General features: G+C 40.3%; 2 protein-coding genes across 5 annotated transcripts in view; both read right to left on the bottom strand.

Moving 5' to 3' along the window:
* The window catches only part of cunh6orf62 (chromosome unknown C6orf62 homolog), a 112,084-nt gene that overhangs the window by 50,311 nt on the left and 40,325 nt on the right, over positions 1–21,448 (bottom strand). The window lies entirely within an intron of this gene.
* The window catches only part of ripor2 (RHO family interacting cell polarization regulator 2), a 69,421-nt gene that overhangs the window by 41,232 nt on the left and 6,741 nt on the right, over positions 1–21,448 (bottom strand). For 2 of the 4 annotated variants that reach the window (XM_072370309.1, XM_072370312.1), the window contains exon 1: positions 20,117–20,469. The exons of 1 other annotated variant lie outside the window; for it this stretch is intronic. In XM_072370309.1, the coding sequence (XP_072226410.1) occupies positions 20,117–20,195 (79 nt within the window). In that variant the 5' untranslated portion in view covers positions 20,196–20,469. Of the gene's footprint in view, positions 1–3,040; positions 3,284–20,116; positions 20,470–21,448 lie in introns of those variants that run through there. One more of the 4 variants, XM_072370311.1, reaches the window with a different exon arrangement.

Genomic DNA, 21,448 nt, shown 5'->3' with positions numbered 1-21,448 from the left:
AAACTTTCCACAAGCTGGAAAGGTGTACCAGATTCAGCAGCAACCATTTTTAAAATAACATCAGTTTGCATGCATCTTCACAGACATCAAAACATCTGTCCTCAGCATCTGTGCACAAAATGACCCAATCTCCCCACTGGGAACATTAAACTTGCATCAGAGAACAAAATCAATCTTTTGAAAGTTATGAGTTATATCAAAGCAGCCTGACTTTATTATCCCAGAAATGATTAAACTCTCAAAGGACAGTCAGAGCAGCGAAAGTGAAAACTATAATAAAGATAAAATAAAAGATAGATAAAGAAACACTTTATCTACAGCCTACACTATTTCAGAAATGACAATCAGCTGAGAAAACTTCAAGGAGACACTCCTGCTGTAAGAATGCAACCCCCCCCCAATCCCATCCCACCCAGAGAAAAGAAAGAAAAATTATATGTGTGCTCACAGATGGAAAAACACATGTACACAAGCATGTAGTGAAGCCACGCACACATAGGAAAACAGCAATACTCATCACACCTGCTTTTACAAAGATGGAGAAAACTTCAGGGCCATTTTTCTATTCATTTGATTTTTCATTAACACAGAAGTCATTTTCAGCCTCGTTTGAGTAACCTGTGGGAGATACTCAAGAGCTGAAACAAAGAGCCCGTTGATTCATAAGTTAATAAAAAGAGAATGAATCAGCAATTGGGAAAATTAATGATTTGTTTAAATAAGTGTTTAAATCACAATTTTATCAATCCAACTTCTAACATAAAAAGTGTTTTTTTTTTTTTTTTTTTTACCTTCAACTTCTTTGGACAAAAAGCAAAGAAAAATAGTGTGATTGTTTCTTCACTGTCAGTCCCAACAAAATCGTACACCGACAAACCTCTCAAAGTCAGACTTTAACACCCAGATAAGTCATTTGAATCACTCTGCGTGTACACGCTCAACTAGAGTCAACTGGTTTTCTAGCTGCAGTCATCTGACAAAATCGCCATTCAAGTAACTTAAAGACAAAGTCTGTGTGGTGATATCAGCTGTGCTTAATTATAACTGACTATAAACTCACTTAGAACATGTCCACCAAAGTAAGTGATAAGGAGTAATTTTCTCTTCCAACTTCTTTTTATAACCCGAGGAATCGCTCCTGCTGGCCAGTAAATATAATACAGGTTTCTGGCAGACGACCCATCTTTTGTCTTTGGTTTAGAAATACCTAAAAATTCAGTATTACTAGGAAATTTTCAATCTTCTGTGCCACAGAAGTTTCGTAAAATGAACAAACAGCTAAAGTGAGTCTTAAAAGAACTTAAGATGCAGTCATACATTACTTTGAAATTGGAAACAAGTCTTTAATTTCAAAGACAAGTGTAAAAACCCTTTGCTAAGAACTCGTCTCATTCACTGTTTTATGAGCTTATAGATTTATTTGACACAAAACTAAACATTTTTGGATTTTGGACCTCCGACTGGATGAAACAAGGTCTTGCCTTGGACTCTGAGAAACTGACAGCTGTCCTAAACAAAACTATTAAAAATTAAAAGAATTTGCAGATAATGGAAATAGCTGTTTGCTTCAGCCCAGGTTCCCCCCTATCATAAGCCTGCAGGTGCTGTTGACTTTCTCTGCACATATCAACACTGCAGTGTTGTGTTTAAGTGGCTTAGGGAAAAACCCAACAAAATGACAGAGTGTCTGAATCTTTCCTCCAAACCACACGGTCATAATTCCTTTAATGAGGCTTTGGAGAGGAGAAGGAAATGAATACATGTGTGTGCGCTCCTGTCCCTGCATGTGTGAGGCAGAGAAAGTGAAAGACAGGGAGAGAAGAAACAGGGCTGAGACCGAGGGAGCAGATGCAGGGAATGAAAAGTCGGCTGTGGTGAAGAGGGGAGAAGGTGAGGGAGGGAGAGTCTGGGAACAGACGCTGGTCTCGCATCGCTGCAGCCGGTCTCGGCTTGGCACAAACACACTACCCCGCGTCTGCAGGCCCCTTCAAACAGCTTAGCCAAGGCCCAAACAGCCTGGCAGCGAAGCAAAGCGCTTCCACTTAACCATATCAAAGTCAGCCTGGCGCTGCACTGAAAGAACATTTAGCCCTAAAAGAAAAAATGAAAAACGCCTTCTTTCCTCAGAAACAGCATGAGGAGCCTGTGTGGGGGTTCTTGTTTTTTTAATTTTTTTTTTATTTTCATGGATGTTAGAGTTGCGAATCTTGAACTTTCTTCAACGTGCACCTGAAAACATACCATATCAGCACCGTTGGAAGACCTTTTAGAAAGAAGGAGATCTTTAAAGATCAAAGTGATCTGGCAGGTAGGAAGCAACTAATAATGATAACAATAATGAGACATATCTCCTGACAGAACAGTCCAGCCTGAATACTTCAGACACAGAGGTGCAGCTGCTTTGTTTATTTTCCTCTGCTTTAGCTGGCAGACTCCCTGTGGGTGGCAATAGTGTACAATAGATGCCCTTTGACCTTCATCCTCAACAAACTGGAAAAGGCATTTCTTAAAACCACCAGCCTGGCTCTCAAGTTTCACCTGCAGGGCCCAGCGTGCATTCAGGGAGCCTTGTGGAGAAATTACAAGGACGAATACGAACTGAAGCACAGCGATCACAACATTTCCACAGTACAGACTCATTACAATGATCTCCGGGGAGCACAAAAGGCCAGACATTACTAACAGTGCAGCATGTGTCTGATGGACTGACCGGCAAATCACGCCAAAAACCACACACGCAGTTCTGATAGTGTCGAAACTCTCAGTCGTTTACACGTCTGGAGTGAAGATACGTCAAGAAAGTCTACTGAACACCAAGTGATCACTGGCTGATATGACAATCCTCCACAGCCTTGCATCCTTCAGTTCACGCATCGCCTTGATCCACTAACCCAGTGCCCCAGAGAGCGAGTCTTTCCTTCAGACTGTGGGGAAAGGACTTTCCCTGAAAGAGCGCAACCCAGTCCTCACATCGAGCAAGCCTGTCTTCTCGGTCGTGTAATTCTGCACGGAAGATGCACCGACAGAAGCTTCGACTCACCTCTGCAAAACTTCACAGAAGTGGCTCCTCAGTGGCGTCTCTGCCAGTCTACCTGCGCCGCTCCATCCATGCGTAAAAAAAAAGAGAAAGTGCTTTTTCGCTCACAGCACGGATATTTTGGAACAGCTCGCTAAGCAGTTAAAAAAAAAAAAAATCTCAGTCTCAAAATCATAAACCAATAACGGATAATCGACGTTTGTTCCCTGCTAAGCAGTCGTGGTAGCGCCGTCCACAGCAAACACTGAACCCACTCTCACACATTCCAGCTTGTGTTTGAGGCGCTCCTCCTGAACAACGCCGACCAATCACAGGCGGAGGATGTCACAGGGAGGGCGGGGTCAGCTCATTTTGCAACCCAGCCACGGATAGATTAGGAAGAATGACCCCCCGACTCCATCATGTGGTGGGGGTGGTGACGGTTGCGCGTGCGTATCTTGATATGTGCGTCCTTTTGTCTCTTTATCCAAAATAGAGCAGACTGAATAAGCCTTTCTTTAGCTTCATGTTTACGGGAAAACCAAGGAAATACACTAAATTGAGAAGAGCAATGATATTTGAAAGATTACCCTATAAGACAAAAATAATATTAACCCTATAATATTAACATCAATTGAGGTAATTTATTCTAGGTCATTTTATGAAATTGGTCGTTTGTTATTTTAATCATTGTGGTGTCAAAGAACAGTATCAGCTAAGCCAATTTTTGACCAGTTACCAAAATTTTGCAGTTGTGTCTTATCAAGCATCTTTAAAAGAGGGGAAAAGAACTGGTAAACGGGGACTTTCACGGACTAAATTATGCGAAGCAAACTGCGTTCTGCTGTAATCAAAACCTGTGTTGGATCTCTCTGAATGCATAAAAGATATATGTTCTGCTGTGTACAGCGACTTCGTGGAAAGTTGATGGCAGCCAGCTAAAAACACAAAGGACAGAGGGCCACTACCACAAATATTTTACCTGTATATAAAAGTAGTGGAGCACAATACTGTTGTGGTTATATTGTAAACGTATCAGATAATGGCTCATCTATTCATTGTAAGGAAAGTGATTTTAATCAACACACATTAAGTGAGAATGGTCATTATTTTCAATATGTAGAAATAAAGACACAAATCTGTAATATAATACAGCGCTGTGAATTCAGTAGTACACTTGTCTTTTTACAGGTCTATGTTTACCAGCACAAATACCTTAAATGCCCCAGAAAACATAAACATAAACATAACTAAATGACTTTCTAGAGACAAAACACAACACGGACGCTGTTGCCTTCTTGACCCAGCACACTCAAAACATCAGGCAACAGTATTCCTAAAGCTGTCCATTTTGGAGGAACAGAACTCATATTCCCTCAGTCTTTCAAGACATTGATGTCATGCTGACCTGGAAAATAAACCCTACTTTCACAGAGGTGCAGTGCAACCTTAATCGTTCTACAACAAATTACTTTACCAGTGCATGAAAAGAGGGAATTGCCCCTACTGAAAAATCACCAACTGGGCCTGATTATCTTTGATTACACCGCTTTACAACAAGGCATTTTTCCTGTCTATCTTGCCGCTGCCTCAGGTGGCTTTCCTGCGAGTGCTTTTCCCTGGAAAACAAGCAGCAAACTAATTGAATTACATGGAACCACAAAAAAGACAAACACCTCCATCTTTAAAAAGCTGTGGACAGCGTGAAACACATTTGCTGCTATTTGAAGCTGAGGGAAAATACATTTCTGCTGCACAACTTATGAAGAGTGACTCGTCTTAAAGTGCTCCTGCCAGCATAATTGCCCTTCATAAGTGGATATGTTGTTCCACTGAGTCCATACAAATCCAATTCAGCTCTCCTTTCTATGAAGAAAGGGAGCAGAAAATGGCTTGTCCCTTTTAATCCATCAGTTGGTGTATAGCAGAGGAGCAGACTTTATAATGAGCCATTGATATGAATAATCTTAAAGGGAGGGTTCGGAGATATTATACAGTCAATATATTGATTGAGAATGAACTTCACTGTCAACATTACACACGTTGATAATGTGCCAAACTAAGAATATTTATGAAGCAAACAAAAGCAATAAGAAAGCAGTTCAGAAAGTGTGTCAGGTTAGAAGTATATGAGAGAAGAATAAGCCATCAGAAATGACTTCAGAGGTGAGAATTTAGCTGTAGTCAGACATAAGTGGCAGGAGGGTGCAAAGATTCAAGTAGAAGTTTATGAGGAAGCCTACCAGGAGTGTTTGTTGGATGGCTGAGCAGCTTCAAAACTCAGGGATTGAAAACAGCCCATATCTACTGTTTAGAACTGTAAATGTTGGATAGGGTCAGGATGAAAATGAATCAACTTTTTTATGACCAGCTTAGTAAGGTTTAGCAGTGGAGATCTATTTAGTAAAGACTGAGAACTGTGATTCACAGTATGTAACTGAAATTGTATCAAAAAACAGGGAAAGGCCACAGAAATTAACGTGACAGAACGAGACATGCTGAGCTATTAGCCTGATTAGCAAAGGTCAGTTTTGATTAACTTAATGAAAGTCAGGATCAGGTCTAAAGATGAATGCACAGCATAGTCACTGACTGGGAGCCTTTCAAATGACCCAAACAAAGTGATTCTTCATTTCCATCTCTAAATGACATATATAATCATCCCATATCTGAATGATTATCACATCTCTTTATGGATGCTTTTGAGTCTGACCTCAAAAGAGGCAGTTTGGGACAGCTACAAAATGTTTTGTCCTCCAAGGTAGTCAGAACACACTTTGTACATACTCGTGATTTTCTACCCACTGCTCATTAGGTTGCACAATCATGTTGACTCAGAGAGAGGGACAAGAATGAAAGAATAGAGCTCGAGATATATAATTGTCCAAGTCTGTAGTGAACAATGTGATCAATTACCAGATGTAGGGTATCATATATATATATAGGTTGGACCACTTAGTTTTAATATCATTCCCATTTCTCTGTCACTCCCTTGCTTTGATTTGGTTTGTCGACGCATGATGTAGTCCATCAAACAACATGTCGTCTGACTTCAGCGTTCTCCATCATCATTGTGAACTTGTCTTTTCAAAACTAGTCTATTTCATTCCATGGGTATTTTTTTTCTCTATTTATTTCAAGACAGGGACAGCACACAATAAAACATTGATCTTGTACAACAAGAGAATAAGCATTGTGCCAAGTTCTAGCGGATTGCTATTCTCCACCTGTAGTCCCTGGGCAGGTTGATGGAATGGAACATAGAAAATTTGTATGGAAAAAAAATGAGAAAATAAAATAAATTATTAAGTAAAATAACAGAACAATGTGAATAATGATAAAAAGACGATATATAAAATAGATAGATGAAAAATGTATTCTTGATTAAACTCTCATTTCTGCCACAAACACATACAGAAAGTACCTTTTAAAGAAGGCCCTGAGCTCTAATAATTATAAGTAGAACCTGCACATACATGGTCCCGTATACACATGATTTTTAATGAATTGGACATAACCACACTATCAGCGTCTTAAGAATAGACTCAAGTAGCAAATCTTTTCCTAAAGGAATCCCACGATTTTAGGGGAAACGTCTCTATTTGCTTTTTTATCAAGGGTCAAATAAAAAAATAGATTCTATTTTTGTCTCTGAAGAACAAATAAAATAGATACGAGGCTACCTTTTTGACGAAAGTAGCTTGAGTTTTTCCATCATTATCATATTGCTGTTATTAATGATCAGTCATTTTACTGTATATGTTCTGCTGGCAGCCAAATGTATTCAACCATTCATGATTAGACCTCTTTAGGAAGTTAAACTTATACTTTGATGCCAGACAGTACTTATTTTCCCTGCTCCCCTACTATGAAATCCTGGGTTCAGCACATCCAGAGAGCTTTGCAGCGTTTCCATGAAGCCTCTCAAGTAGATCTAACACACTCCCCCCTTACACACCCCTGTCTCTTCCTCCTATAGCTCCTCAGCTGTTGGACAGCTCAGCCTGTAATTATGGCTGTCATCAGCAGCCCCTGGCCAGCAGCTATATTTACGGGAAAACTAGCACGCACATACACACTACAAAGTGAACATCAGACACACAGTGAGAGCACCACACACATGCACACAAACCTATAACCAGAGGCTGCCAATCGGAAACTAGCAACAGGTAATTCAGCAATGGGTACGTCTGAATCATTATGCCCAATCTCAAGAATTTTCTCAAGTAATCTGATTTGAACTGTGGTTCAAAAAAATAACACCTGACATATCAGGAACATACTGGCGACCTGTCCAGGGTGTACCCCGCCTTTCGCCCGATGACTGCTGGGATAGGCTCCAGCCCCCCCGCTACCCGACCGACGGATTGACGGTATAGAAAATGGATGGATGGATATCAGGAACATCACAATGAAATGAAAAGACAACTCACCAAATTACTTGATTGGCTAAACATTCTCTCACTGATTCATACTGTTCAAACACAAACACTACTTTACAAGCTGAACAGTTAGAATGATACGTAATATAATGATATAGAAGGAATTGTCCGTGTCTATAGTTTTAGTTTCGTTAAGTTTGTAGGAACATGTATGGAGATGTACGATTTCAACATCCTGACATATCTAAACCTAAGCTGCGTTTTAGTAGAGAACAGGGTGAAGAAAATGTGACAATTGTATACTTTGTGAGTCTTTTTAGGAAAAAAACTACTATATTTTGTGCTGTGGATCAGAGATTGGGTTGTCTTCCTAAGCATTCTGTTTAGTTTTGCTCCCTGTAGTTTTACACCTGAGGTGATGACTAACATAAAGCAGGTGCGTGACGGTGTATATATTCCCCAGTTTTCTTTATTTCTCGTCATTGTCCCCCGCTCTGTATCTGTGGGGGTTCAGTCTCTGTTACCAGCTCTTGTGATTTCCATGTGATTTCCATTTAATTTCATGTCTTTTTGGATCCAAGTTGGATTTATTGTTGTTGGACTCCCTGCCTCTGCAGCGTCTCCTGTTTTTAGTTGTGAGTTTTGTAACTCTTTAATTCTTTGTGCACCTGCCCATTGTGAGTCTGTATTTGGGTCCTGCACAACACACTACTATGAAACCAAGTTTCATAGCATAACTGCAGATTGTTATTGACTGTCAATAAAATTAGTAAGATTAGTAAGTGTGGCTGTATAGAATATTCACAGCTATGTGCTACCATTCAAATTCTAACAACTGTTCATATACAGATATAGTATAAATAGAGCAACGCAACTGACCTCCCAGAGGAGCAGTGTCTTTGCTTCCATACCAGCTACCTCCACTGTGGCTCACCACCGATAATCTTTGGCTCAGCACTGAAACACCCTCTGTCTTTTGCTCTACCTCCATGTTTTCCATATCCCAAAACCTTATGTTACTCCTTTTCACTATGCCTTTCTTATGCCATTCTTTTTGATCATGCACAACTGTGTGAAACCACACAACCAAAATGAGTCAGAAAGACCATGTGATTGGAGAACAGGTAGGCCAAGGCTACAGGAAATACAAGCACAGCTGATGGTAAACGTGTTTGTGGCTCTAAAATATCAGTGGAAAATGCTGACTGTCACCTCTCTTCATATTAACCATGCCGAGTGGTTTGACTGATTGATGGACAAGGTAACATTGTGAAGACTCAGCCCTCAATTTACAGCAGCCACAATATTAAAACCTTACCATACTGATGTGTTTACATACAGGTGTGTTTACTGTAATGCTTCCTAAGCAATGCATTAAAACCTTATTCATCTCTGTACAAAGTTGGCCTGTAGAACAGCTACATGTGTTGGCTGTTTTGGTCTATAATGACAGCTTGCTTGCTGCAGGTAGAGCCTCTGTCCCGCGGGGCTGAGAGCCACCTCCTGCAGGTGTGCATAAAAAAAAATCATCTCTCTCACACTCACAGTAACCTGACAAGACAGGAGGACAGTTCAGCACAGTCACCATGTCTAAAGTGTGTTTTTTTAATTTGGTTTGTGTCATTTTAAGCACGGATTAGAAAAACATGGTTTGGGTTATCGCAGAAAAACTGCATTATTCAATTATTTATTCTTTTTTTTAAATCTACTAATTTCGCTAACTTCGGAAAGCAGAGCCAAGTCCATACACCAAGATTCATGTCAGCACTTAAAAGAGGGGTTGAGATATGACTTTGTTTTCTGTCTCGTGGTCCTCTCACTAGTTTCAGTTGGCCGCAACAGACAAATAGTCTTGAAAATGTAAACGCTTCCCAGGAAATGTTTCCTTGGGTTCAGTCAAGCTGTCATATCTCAGCTTTGTAACATCCCCAATAAGTTTTTGGATTGAAAACAGAAACTGGTTGTTAGTTCATAATTTTAGTCCCTTAAATTAAATCCAGAATAATTTCCTGAAAAGTACAAGTGACAGGAGGATAAGATATAACTCATTCATATTTCCGCATCGTTCTCAATTTTTTCCTTTTACAAGCCACCGAGTTTTCATGAGGAGGAAGGAGGAAGGGTTGGATGGTTAGACTCTGTGCTGTCAGTCAATCAGGCATTTTCAACTGTGAGATCTCCATGATCAACATATGATAATTGTTCTTTTACTTTTAAAATTTACATTCAGTCAACACGACAGCACCTTACTGAAACACTTTTGTTACGTCCCGGTTTGGTTTGGGCAACAAAATCACTTGTAATAGAGTTAGAAAGCAAAACTATTTGGTTAGGATTAGGCTCTGATCATATTTAGGACTAAAATACATTGTTTTTACAACTTGATTGTTACTTGAATGGGCACCATTTTTGAAAATCCACAAGCAGATATGCACATATTTTACTTATGTAAATGTAGGTCGTTTTTTTTTTGCTCAAAAGCCAACAACCCTTGGGGGTCATATGTGGGAGGAATACAGCCTCGACCTTCCACAGTATGACCAGAAAAACTAAGCATGATTCAAATGTTTGGGTCCGTTAAAATAGAGTCCTGAACACATGTGATAGACTTACTTTTGATTGTTACTGCGTGTAAAAATTTGGCACAGCCAACCAGAGGTCAGTTAGTGAACTAATATTTTTAAGCCTTGAGTTTTTAAACCAGAGGTGACCACATTTAGACAAGAGAATAGAGCTGGAAAGGGATACTTGAAAGCTGACTGGGAAAAACATATTCCTTAGAGGATTAATATCTATTCTCTGTACTTAGGGAATTATTTTTAGAAGGACCATGAGCACACAACAGTGCCACCCACTGCACCTATGTACAACTGTGGAGGGAAAGTGATTTTTTGCTTGTGACCCAATAATCACTTGTAGATAAAATTTGACCCTCTGAGGAATTTAATTTTAAGACATTTAAACCTGATGACCTACAATGTTTCAGAAAAATACAGATAATAGATTCTGTAGGGTTGAACGTCATTTGTACTCTTTTTGGTGAAGATGGTAAAGCTAAATGGGCCTGTAAATAATGGTTTTCACCTCATTGCATATTCAACTTCAACCTGCTGGTGGTGCCGGAGCGTCTGAGGTGCAGACATGAAACTGAAAATGATCAGAGGACTCAGTCAGTGTGTCAGATTTGAAAAAAATCTACCATTGTCTTTGGGCTGCTATTGACTCAAATGGCAAGAGAGGAGAAAAAACATGATGAATGATAAAATGGTAGAAACATTCAAAGCTTACACAGCAAATATTAGATTAAGTTAAATCAGTCAACATGCAACCATTACTGTTTTCTTATCAATCAAAAAAAATCTCTGCACTTTTGACCAGCTGCTGGATGAAAGGCAGAAAGTAATCTTCAAACTTCTTGCAGGTTATCCCTCTGTGAAGAGTCATGGGTGGTCTGTTACGCTTCATGCTTTGAACAGGGTTACCTCATTGTAAAGAGGATCCAAACCACTAAGTGTAAACCTCACACGCCCAGTGTAGCCAACAGCCCAGTGTCATGGTAACCAAGTAGGATGTGTACAAAAAAGGCCTGCAATACCGTGAAAGATAGAAACCATATGTAAACATCTGTGACCAAAAATATGAGACAAGTTTACACTTGCAGTTAAAACATGTCTGCTGAGACAGAGAGGATGATTTATACTCTTGCATCGTTAGGCTTACTGAAAGTTTCAGCATTATAATTTACCTGGAGTCCTGAAATGCAAAGAGAGCGTTCCTTTTTCTTTGTCTCTCTTTGTATCCTGTCTTCCCTCTTTCAGTGAAAGCTGCAGAAAATAATGATAGTTGGAGTCTTTTGGCTAAAGTAGGTCAGGGGACCCAACAGTCTGGAGCAGGAAGAGGAAGATGTGTGGCAGTAAAATGCCAGCTACAGTAGGTCCCCTCAGGTCAGAGAGGCCACTAATGCACAAACTACAGCTCTGTCATATTAGCCTGTGTGCAGTGAATGTTGTGTCACTGTGGACGGAGCCAACATCTGTGGCCAGACTGCAGCGCTGTCTGAGTGGGTGGGCTGTCAGTGTGGGAACATTCAGGATTTAAGAGGAGTTTGGAGATGTACAGGTCATGTGAGTGCTTAACAATGGAGGTAAATATAGATCAAGTTAATTTCCTGCTGACCCACCTCTCCTGTAATGTGTTTTTTATATATGACGTGAGTTTTTTTAGGAATTCCAATGGGCCACCGTAAACGAGTCATAAAAGTTGAGGTCAAGCTGACAGACAGCAATAAACATTGACCGAATTATGAACTCAGTGCTCTGCTGCAGGGAGAGCTTTTCTTTATAGGTTTGCTATGAACACGGAACATGTTGGATTCACAGCTGATGCTTGTGAAGTCATGTTCAGAGACGTAAGGGTGTTCACCTGGAAACGACTTAATAATACAGTGTTGCATGTTAAACCCCACGGAATGGGGTAACCCCAGCCTAAGCCATGTGGAGTTTATTATGAGGAAAAGTTAAGATCAAACAACAACTCACTTTAGTGACAAACAAGCTTAAAATGGCATTCCATGGTTTTTTCAAGCAAGAATAGAGATGGATAAGCAGAATTCATACTTGTTAAAATGTTTTTGCTATCTTTATCCCACTGATAAAAGAACACTGGAACATTTAGAAATAGCAATATTGAAATAACAATGTTAGCAAATAGGTTTCACAAGCAAGGAATTTGACTTCCTGTTGCTGTGCATGACTATCAAGTTTCTTTTTTTTTTTAAAAAAAGGGTTCTGCAAAACTTAAGCAATAATGAATACAAATTAGATAAACTGTTGGTTAAAGCAGAGTCAAAAGGCTTTAAAAGGGAGGAGAACAGTTCAGCAAATAAATGGGATAAAACAAAATAAATAGAAATAAAACAGCATAAACTAGAATAAGGTAAGCACAGCAAATGTTACATACAGTATAGCCAAGGCTGGGAAAAACAGGGTTTCACAGATACATGATATCTAAAAATGTTTACGGCTCTCACAGGAGTATTACCTACAGGGAAGCCTCGCTCAGAAATACGAATATCCAAGTAAATCGAATTATTTGGCACTGTGCCTGCATTCAGGTGTCAGCCAAAACCAGGCAGGATTTGATCAGTATCTTACTTCATCTTAAGAAATGTATCTTTTGAAATGTTACACATAATCAAATTGTTATGCCCTACATATAAAGCCCTAGATGCCCTCAAACCAAACCCAATGGAACTGTAGCCCTCCAGTAGCTCTCTACTGCTGGGAATTCAGTCCATTGCTGACTCTGCTCTTATCCCTCTCTTTTTATTTCCAGAGGAACATGGGTTATATTATGGAGGACGGTCCGCTCTAGCAGAATGCTGCTCAAAGATTCACAGGTAATGATGTGCACAATCAACTTGCCCGGCTGCCACAACACAGAACAGCAGAGCCCAGATGACAACATTCTCAGAAGAGGAGCGACTCTACTCTTTGATAGGGATGTCATCACTGCACTATACCTTCAAATGGCAAACAACCGTTTGCAGCTATATTAACGCTGAGCCCTGCATTAAATGCAAGTTGACCTCTCAGCTTTCCAGTCTGTCGAGCAGGACTGCTCTGTGTTCCGGTACTTTAGGAGACACCGCGTCTACTCAGAGGAGGATACTGTTTCCTTCACTGCACAAGACAAGTCCAGACAAGAGCCTGTGAGAGAAGAGGATTTGTGAAATCCAACCTGGCTTCTAATCTTGCAGCCTTCTCTCTGAGCTCCATACACCACGCTGCAGCTTTGTGTGATAAGTGTGTGCATGTGTGGTAGGGGGAGGATCTCTTACAGCCTCCGGGCAACAGCTGAAAACTTGCACTGTAGAAGTGAGATGGCTTTCACAAGACCAGAGTGATAACATATTAAGCTCTGGTCATAGCTCATATATTATTATTGTGATGCCTTTGTAATATACAAACAACTTTGACTTGACAATGTTTCACAAATCTGCTGACAAATTTGATAAAAAAAACTGTCCTGGATTAATTCAGCAGCTGATAGGACTGGGGAGGGAAAGGCCCTTAATTTCGCCATGTCCCTTTGCCCTGATTACCACAGGAATGCTGCCCTGCTGCTGCTGCCACTTGTCGCAGGAAGAATTCCTGAACTGTGGAAATTAGTCCTGTCATTTGGTGCTTTAAAGAGAAGCCTGCATGTTGTGTCATGCTCTGAGTCGAGTGTTTATTCCTTAAATCCCCGGGGTTGTTTAGCTGCAAACATTAAAATAAAAGCCCTCAGGCAAACTCTGGACTGAAGGCTTACAGAGCACAGGTGAAACTTTAAATGTCTAAACCTTTTCAGGTGGAGTCTCATCTCACATTTTTACACACACTTCTGTAAGTGTAAAAGAGACTCACATGCCATTGTTTTTTTCTTCTTTTTTGTTCAGGCGACACTGAGAAAAACAAATAAACAAACAAAAGCTCTTGAGCCTAGCAATTAGCGGCTTTGTACCGTAATTGCTTGTAAGAGGAGGGCTGGAAACACGTCCTACAGTACTGGACAAGAAACAGAAACAATATAAAAAAGATTCCTGTATGAGAGCAGACAGCAACAGCAGCAGGAGCTTCTGCGCCACATCACAGAGCCTTTGTTCAGCTGAAAACCTAAAGAATCCAAAAGACATTTCGATGGAGGATTTATTTCCTTTGCGGTTCTCTGAACTTTAGATATAATTCAGGCTGCTTCAAGGCATCTTGATAGTGGAGTGGTGTTTCCAGGAGATTTTCACTTGTGACTGAAAGCAGCTTTTCATGCTTTCTGACCTGACCCAGTTAGTCAAACACTGGTTTATTTAGAAACCAAACACCAACCCCTTGGTCCAAATGTGGCTCCATCGATCTCATGCTTAGTTATATTTTTACTGTCATTAAAGCCCTGCTGCTGCAGTGCTCCTCAGGGACGCACCGCTCTAAAGTACTTTTGCGCACAACCACCACAGGAGTGGACGAAAAGCAGGCTCTTTGAATATATCATGTGGAGGATATTAGGTGTTAAAGAAGCCATTGTGATTTTTTCGGTCTCAATGAAGCCCCTGTGCACTTTTAGCCTACAGATATACAGCAGTTACATTTAATCCAGTGTAACCAATTTTTTTCTATGGAGGAATGTATCAGAAAAGGACACTGTGTTTATGTGCATGTGTGGTTTTAAGTTTTAAAAGCAAGAGAAAAAGCATAGCTTGTGTTTGGTGTTAACTTGTGCATGAAAGCACTTCAATGGAGGTTCTTTGAGCTTTCAGCAAAATAATTCAGGTCAGGTGGGGGTGTGTGCAAGGGTGATTTTTGCTGAAGTGGCTCACAGGTCGCTTTGTTTACATCTTTACAAAGTATATAAAGCTCTCAGGTCCACGTGTGGCAGCTGTAAATAACTGCTCTTTGAATGGAAAAGTTGTGTTTCTGTATCTCCTCCAAAAAAAACAATGATCATCATGATAAAAACACACACAACCCAGTCTCAGCAGAAACATGTTATAGGTATGAATATTGAAATAAGTAAGCCGCCATATTTTTCTAACCTGAACCATTTAATTAGTAACATTTGAACTCCACCATGGTTGCACGGTGGTGTAATGGTCAGCACGGTCGCCTCATAGGCTCACACCAGGGTTGCTGGTTTAAATCCTAGCTGACGTGCCTCTGGGTCTGCATGTACCACCTTCGCATGTGTGGGTTATCTCTGGGTACTCTGCTGTCCTAAAACATACATGTTAAGTTGAATGGTGATTCTAAATTGACCCTTGCAGTGTGCATGGTTGTTTGTTTCTGTGGGAGAAGCCAGCAGGCCTGAAAGATACCGAAGACCTTAGAAGCCAAAAACCACACAGGCAATAATAAGCTTGGGATGTTGCTTGGCAATCACTTTCCCACATTAAGACAATCCAAGCCAATTGAGATGTGCCTTAAAAGTCATGGCTTTCAAAAAGGCATCTGCACACTGTGAGCCTCTTCTCATCTTTCTGCCAAAACTGCTTTTCTGTCTGACTAAAACTATTCAAATGCATTGTTCTCACTGTGCTAAGCCAACTGAGGGCTTTTCTGAGGTCACTGAGTGTCCTGAGTGAAGAGGAGAGGCAGAAAAAGAGAGGAATGGAGTATGTTAAGTGCAAGGATAAAAGTCGTACCCATTTAATCATAATTCAGCTCAACACAGCAGTGGAAGCGTGACGAGCCAGACTAACCATGCCTTATATTGCCTATTGTTTCAGAGGGTACACCTGACAGCAAATACATCTCATATGCTTCCTTTTATAACAGTAACTCTGAGGTCAATGCCACACAGGTTATTTTTGGAAAGTCTGTTAATTGTCTTATCGGCTGTGGCTATATCTTTGCACTTAAAAGTACATTTTGTGCACTTTACAGCCATTTTCACAGTCAGAACAGCAGACTTTTATATAACTACAATCGAAATATTTAGTCAGGCATTTTCAGGGCCTAGATGGGAATTAAATGTTTGCAAATGGCCCCATACTGTGTAAAAACACTGGCCGGTGATCATGAAACACCTGCAATGTAACTCAAGTGTTACTTTTCTGTGTCCCAGTGAAAGTGCTTGTTTTTAACCACAGTAACATTCACATAGTAATTGTAAGTTTCTGGCAAGATAATGGATAAGATTCCCACAGATATAGACACATAAACATGTAATAAAAGTATTCTTCTTTGGAGAAGGTACGAATTCTGACAGGGGAGCCAAGCTAACAGCTAGCCAGAACAGGGCCACTGAGGAGCTAATTTTTCACATCTAAAACAATTCAAACCTTAAACACGTGAGAGCAGTTCAAGTGACTGATATATATACATCTTACACTGCATCACTTTTACTTTAGAGTGTCAACTGAACAATGTCCTGCACAGTGTCTGCTCTACCACTAATCATCTGAGTCCCTCAGGATTTGAAAAAGCTTTCTGCTGGGGATAGCTTCTGCAAAGATCTACATGATGATAAGTGTTTGTGCTTTTCCAGGCTTTTCAATCGTCACTGGGAGAATACATTGCCCAGCAATTATGCATTCAATGACGTGGAACATGGATATTATTCAGTTGAGAAAACTGTGGCAAAATAAACAATTGCCTGATGCAAAAGTGATGTAAAATCATCGTAGTCATCATAGTAAATAGCTATCATTTAAACCACTATGAAATTTTTGTGATTTCAGTTATTTAAGGTGGCTAAACTTCCTTTAGCTTTGCTCCCCTTCCAGAGTACCTTACAGATTCTCCAAACTGAGAACGTTCTGACTGCTGTCAGTGGCAGGTAAGATACGAACTAATCAAAAATACTTCACACAACCCCACTCCAAAAGAAAAACAAAGCCAAAGTCATTTTGATTTGTTTTAGAGAAGCAAATTCTAACATGAATTGAGATAGAAACATTGACTCAGAAACTGTTTGTGTAAAATTGTTATTTCTAAATTAAGGATGGTTAGCATGGTTAGCAAACAGTCAAGACAGGAAATGCGACTTAGGGTGTGTCTGCAATAATTGTCTTTTTAACCAACAATTCCTGATCAGGTTCATTGATTCTGAGCAGCTCAGCTGATCATATGCTCAGCCATGCCCCTTTTAGCTACCACTGCGGCCAAAAGTCTTCCTTTCTTTCATACAATATGTATTTTCAGAGTAGTAACAAAGGCAGATTTATTGCTTGACATTATTGATTGACCAATGCAGGCTTGTGATTTGTAGCTGCTTAAGCACAATTTGCCAGTATCAGACTTGTTCTCTTCTATTCCATCTACATTGCACTCTGCAGTTAAGGTTAAGGTTTAATCTGATATGAGAAAGACTTTCTGTACTTTTGAACTAACTGACGTGTCTTTTGACCACCTGTGACCTTCTAACCACCAGGCTTAAAGACACCGCTTAAGAATCAAACATGCCTTGATTTATACTGATACAGAATTCTAAGTTTGTGGGAAGAGAAGATTCACCACTAATGACAAAACTGATGATTTAAAAAGAAATGAAGCCAGTGGTTTTACATTTGGATTCAGCCCCACTAAGAATGAAACACTTGAATGGTCAACAGAAGACAACACAAGAGAATAATTTCCATCACCAATCCAACGAGCTAATTGGAACAGAAAATATAAGTGGTCTACATTCTGCAACCTTCAGCTGCGTCTATGAATAAACACACTGATGCCTGCTGGCCAACTTCTGCATGAATCTGTGCGCTGTGATTGGCTGGTTTGTTGCAGAGATTCATCTGGTCGTGTAGCTCCTGGCTGAGTTGTTCAAAAGGACCGTTACATTACCAGCATCAACATCAGTTAAAACTAGGTCAGTGGAAGCATTAACATACATTACGCACCAAATGATGCAATATCTGGGAATATCCTCCACTTCAACTGGCCATATGAGAGCTGTGGAGCTGTTGCAGAGACATTTGAGCCAACGTGGACCTTGAATATGGGTGCATAAACATTTTGGTGTGCAGTTAAAAACATGAAATACAGCAGAGCACTCGGATCGCCTGATTATGTTGGAGTCTTGAGGGGAGGGTTTGTGAATTTGAGAAGAAGAATTCAGACTGTGAAATTGGTTCAAAATGAGTGTAATAGATCATTTTACCTCTGCTGTGTGTTTCAGTGGGAGGGAGTGGAGCAGTTTTATCACAGTTAGAGGGAGGGCTCTGCACATAGTCGCTTTATTGCCAAGAGCTAGATGAGAATTTCAATGCTACCCCAAGTGATTAGGTCAATTTAGTGAGCCAAACTTTCTCAAATGAAGCAAAAATGTATGCCAAACAAAACATCTAAAGCTCATCCATTGTTTGTAAAACTGATGATTATGCAATGTATGAGTGGGTGTTGCACTTGCAAAACAGAAAACTGAATCACAAATGAGAATGAAATCTATCTCATGCAAAATAATGATTCTAGTCGTTTCATTCCCACTATGAGAGAAGTCTGCCCTCTGTAGATTGCACAGGAAAGACTCATGTGCATTAACATGCATGTGTGGCCAGACCTGTTACCACGACATAGAAAACAACACACCCGGAAGCTGAATGCACCCATTGCTAAGAGTATTATTACTTTGTTGTACTTTAATATGGTGAATAGCTGCTTGCTGCTGTGTTAAAGATCATTTATGTGTTTAACCTTTACATTAAGGAGCATGAAAGATAAAAAGTATCATGTGACAACATGAAATGCTGAACTGGGGCCTGTTGTCTGGCTGGTAATATGCGTTAATCATATCAACAATAATATTTTGAGTAAGTATCAGTACAAAAAGAATCTGGAACCTGAATGAAGTGAACTATATGAGTATTTTTCAAACATATTAAGGTTTCTTCTATTAATCAAATTATTCAAAAGACCACAAGCCTATTGATGCTCTCTGACCCAGAGGACCCATCCTGAAAGAGGGACATCCTCCTATGAGTCACTCACTGAAATACTTTTCCAATTAAAACAAAAACCAACAAAGCTGCAACTCGTGGCAGAGCCATGGCTGGACATGTTTTCAGAAACAAAGCTTATCAAGACCATTGGCTTTACAATAAATAAACCAGTGCTACGAATGTTTGGCTTGAAGTATGTGTTGCTGCAACAATCAGACCAAAAACAGTTGCAAAGATCTGTTAAATACAAGATCACACCAAATCATCAATAATTAAATGCATTTAGAATATGAAGACGGCGTAAATCGTTCAGCACTGTCTCCTCACAGTGTGAATCTTACAGGTTCAAATCTTGGCTAGAACCTTTCTGTTTGGAGTTTGCATGTCAGAAACATGTTTTTGTCTAAACTGTTCATCTAGTTTATTGGCCTTGTGATGGACAGGCTACCTGTCCAGAGTGTACCAAATACAGCTGAGATAGATAACAGCCCCCATGTGAATAGGATGATGCAGAATAGAAAATTACTGGATGGCTAAAACTTTAATCCATAAACAAAGAATGGGCCCAGAGCTATGAAGCATTATCACCTATCTAAATCCTGGTCAGAGATAATAATGAACAATGATCCATTACAACACACTCTGACCACATTTTCCTCTTTTTTTCTAGCCCAAAATAACCAACAATCAGGTATCAGTATCCAACTGACCACATGTTATAACTTGAGCTGCTTTTAAATTTTGCATAAAGTTGATTTTCTTGTGGTGCATAATGCTTGGTCAAAAGCATCTGCTTGTTATACAAGAACGCCCACACTGCAGAGGGCATGGTTTCTCCTGGCTTTCTAAAAACAGTGAAACTTGAAAAAAAATGACTGATACAGTATCCTGCATTAAAGGGAACTGGTGCAAAAATCATGAAGGATCAATCAAGCTGAAGATAACTTTACAATCACAGAATGTAAGACTGCTTAATATACATGCCACCAGTGGCACATCAATTAACTTCTTTTATAATTCCTTCACACTCAGATTAATTAATTTTTGGTGATTTTTGTGTGTCGGAGTCTATCCAACCGTGCGGTTGTCGGCTCCACCTACACAGCTGAGGAGGTTCCCCAGGGTAACACTTCAACCACCCATCACTTTCACCCTTTTATTCATTAAGATCACAACCGCAAGTCACACACACACAAAAACCCCAACAAAATACAGTATGACCACACTGTACTCCCTGAGCAGCTGTTTGCAGCCCACCAATAAACCTACGCTTCCTTCCAACACTTTACAACTGACCCTTGGCAATCCTACCGTCCTCGTAGAAGACATCCTCCGCTTCTTCGCGCATCATCTCATCCAGGTCATCCTCTGCAATGTCGGTCATAGCCATCACTATTCCTCCTCTTCTTCACCTCTCCCTGCTGTCTCCTTGGGCTGACAAATCGGAGCTTTAGAGAGAGTGACTGGGCTGTAAAATTTAATCAACGCCGGTCCGGCCTCTTTGCTTCAGGCGACAGTCCGATCACCGGCAGCTCCTCACACGAGTGGGAGACGACTGGGACTGAGCTGGGCTTCAGCTCCTTGCTCGACAATGTGTGTGTCAAGTTAAGTGTGCGTTTGTGTGGGTGAGAGAGACTACTCCCAGCTACCTTCACTAAGTTTTAGCAATGGTGCTGATTTCATAACATCCTGTAAAAAGCTGAAGTGAGAGTGTGCTGTTTGAAGAGCACTTGTATGAGTAAGTGTGCGCATGTGTGTGTTTACTGCACGGGGAGGGTCAGTGGTGTGTGCATGTGTGTCCATATGCACAGCATGGCTCTTTGCAGTGAGTCAGCTGAAGCGCCTGGTGATTAACAGGAATAATTAGATTCTTTATTTTGAGCCAGCGAGGACATGCAAAGGTGTGAAAGTGTGTGTTTTTGTGTGTGCGTTTGACATGGAGAACGAGACTCGAAGCTGGCTCTGGTGGTTGTTCCTTCACAACTCACTCAGAATCATGGGACCAAGCTGATTGCTCCCTCTATTTTTTCATTTGGCCCACTTTGAGGGGGCTTGGCAGCACCGATAATGTCTGGAGTCATCTGCTGTGGCTGACAGCCTCCACTTAGCTGCACATGGAGCAAGAAAATATAAAATAAAATACTCACCTGCTATCTATCTATCTATCTATCTATCTATCTATCTATCTATCTATCTATCTATCTATCTATCTATCTATCTATCTATCTATCTATCTATCTATCTATCTATCTATCTATCTATCTATCTATCTATCTATCTAGATCTGGGTTCTGCGAGTAAGACAAAACAAAAGTCTTTGTCAAAAACAGCAAATCAATAACATTTCTCAGACCGATCCACTCAACACTCTTTTCCGTGAGTCAGCAACATGGGCCACTCCTGCTCACATGGCAGGGGGCTTTTTTAGATGTTTCAAAGAACCAAAATGACTGCGTGCATGGAGAAAGTGTTAAAACATGGTCACTCATGTATTGTTCACTGTAGAGCTCCTGCTGTGTCTGATACTGTATTATGTACCGTTATACTCAAGGTTGGTAGTCTTACTTCTGATGGGCAGTCACACTACTAAGCACAGTTACCAAATGCCTTGGATGGGAAGCCTTCTTATTACATTCAACAACT

Source organism: Leuresthes tenuis, unplaced genomic scaffold (assembly GCF_036924035.1).
Source record: "Leuresthes tenuis unplaced genomic scaffold, fLeuTen1.0.hap1 SCAF_18, whole genome shotgun sequence".
Lineage (NCBI taxonomy): Eukaryota > Metazoa > Chordata > Actinopteri > Atheriniformes > Atherinopsidae > Leuresthes > Leuresthes tenuis.
Note: the sequence above shows the minus strand (reverse complement) of the source record. Positions and strands in the feature narration are given on the sequence as shown.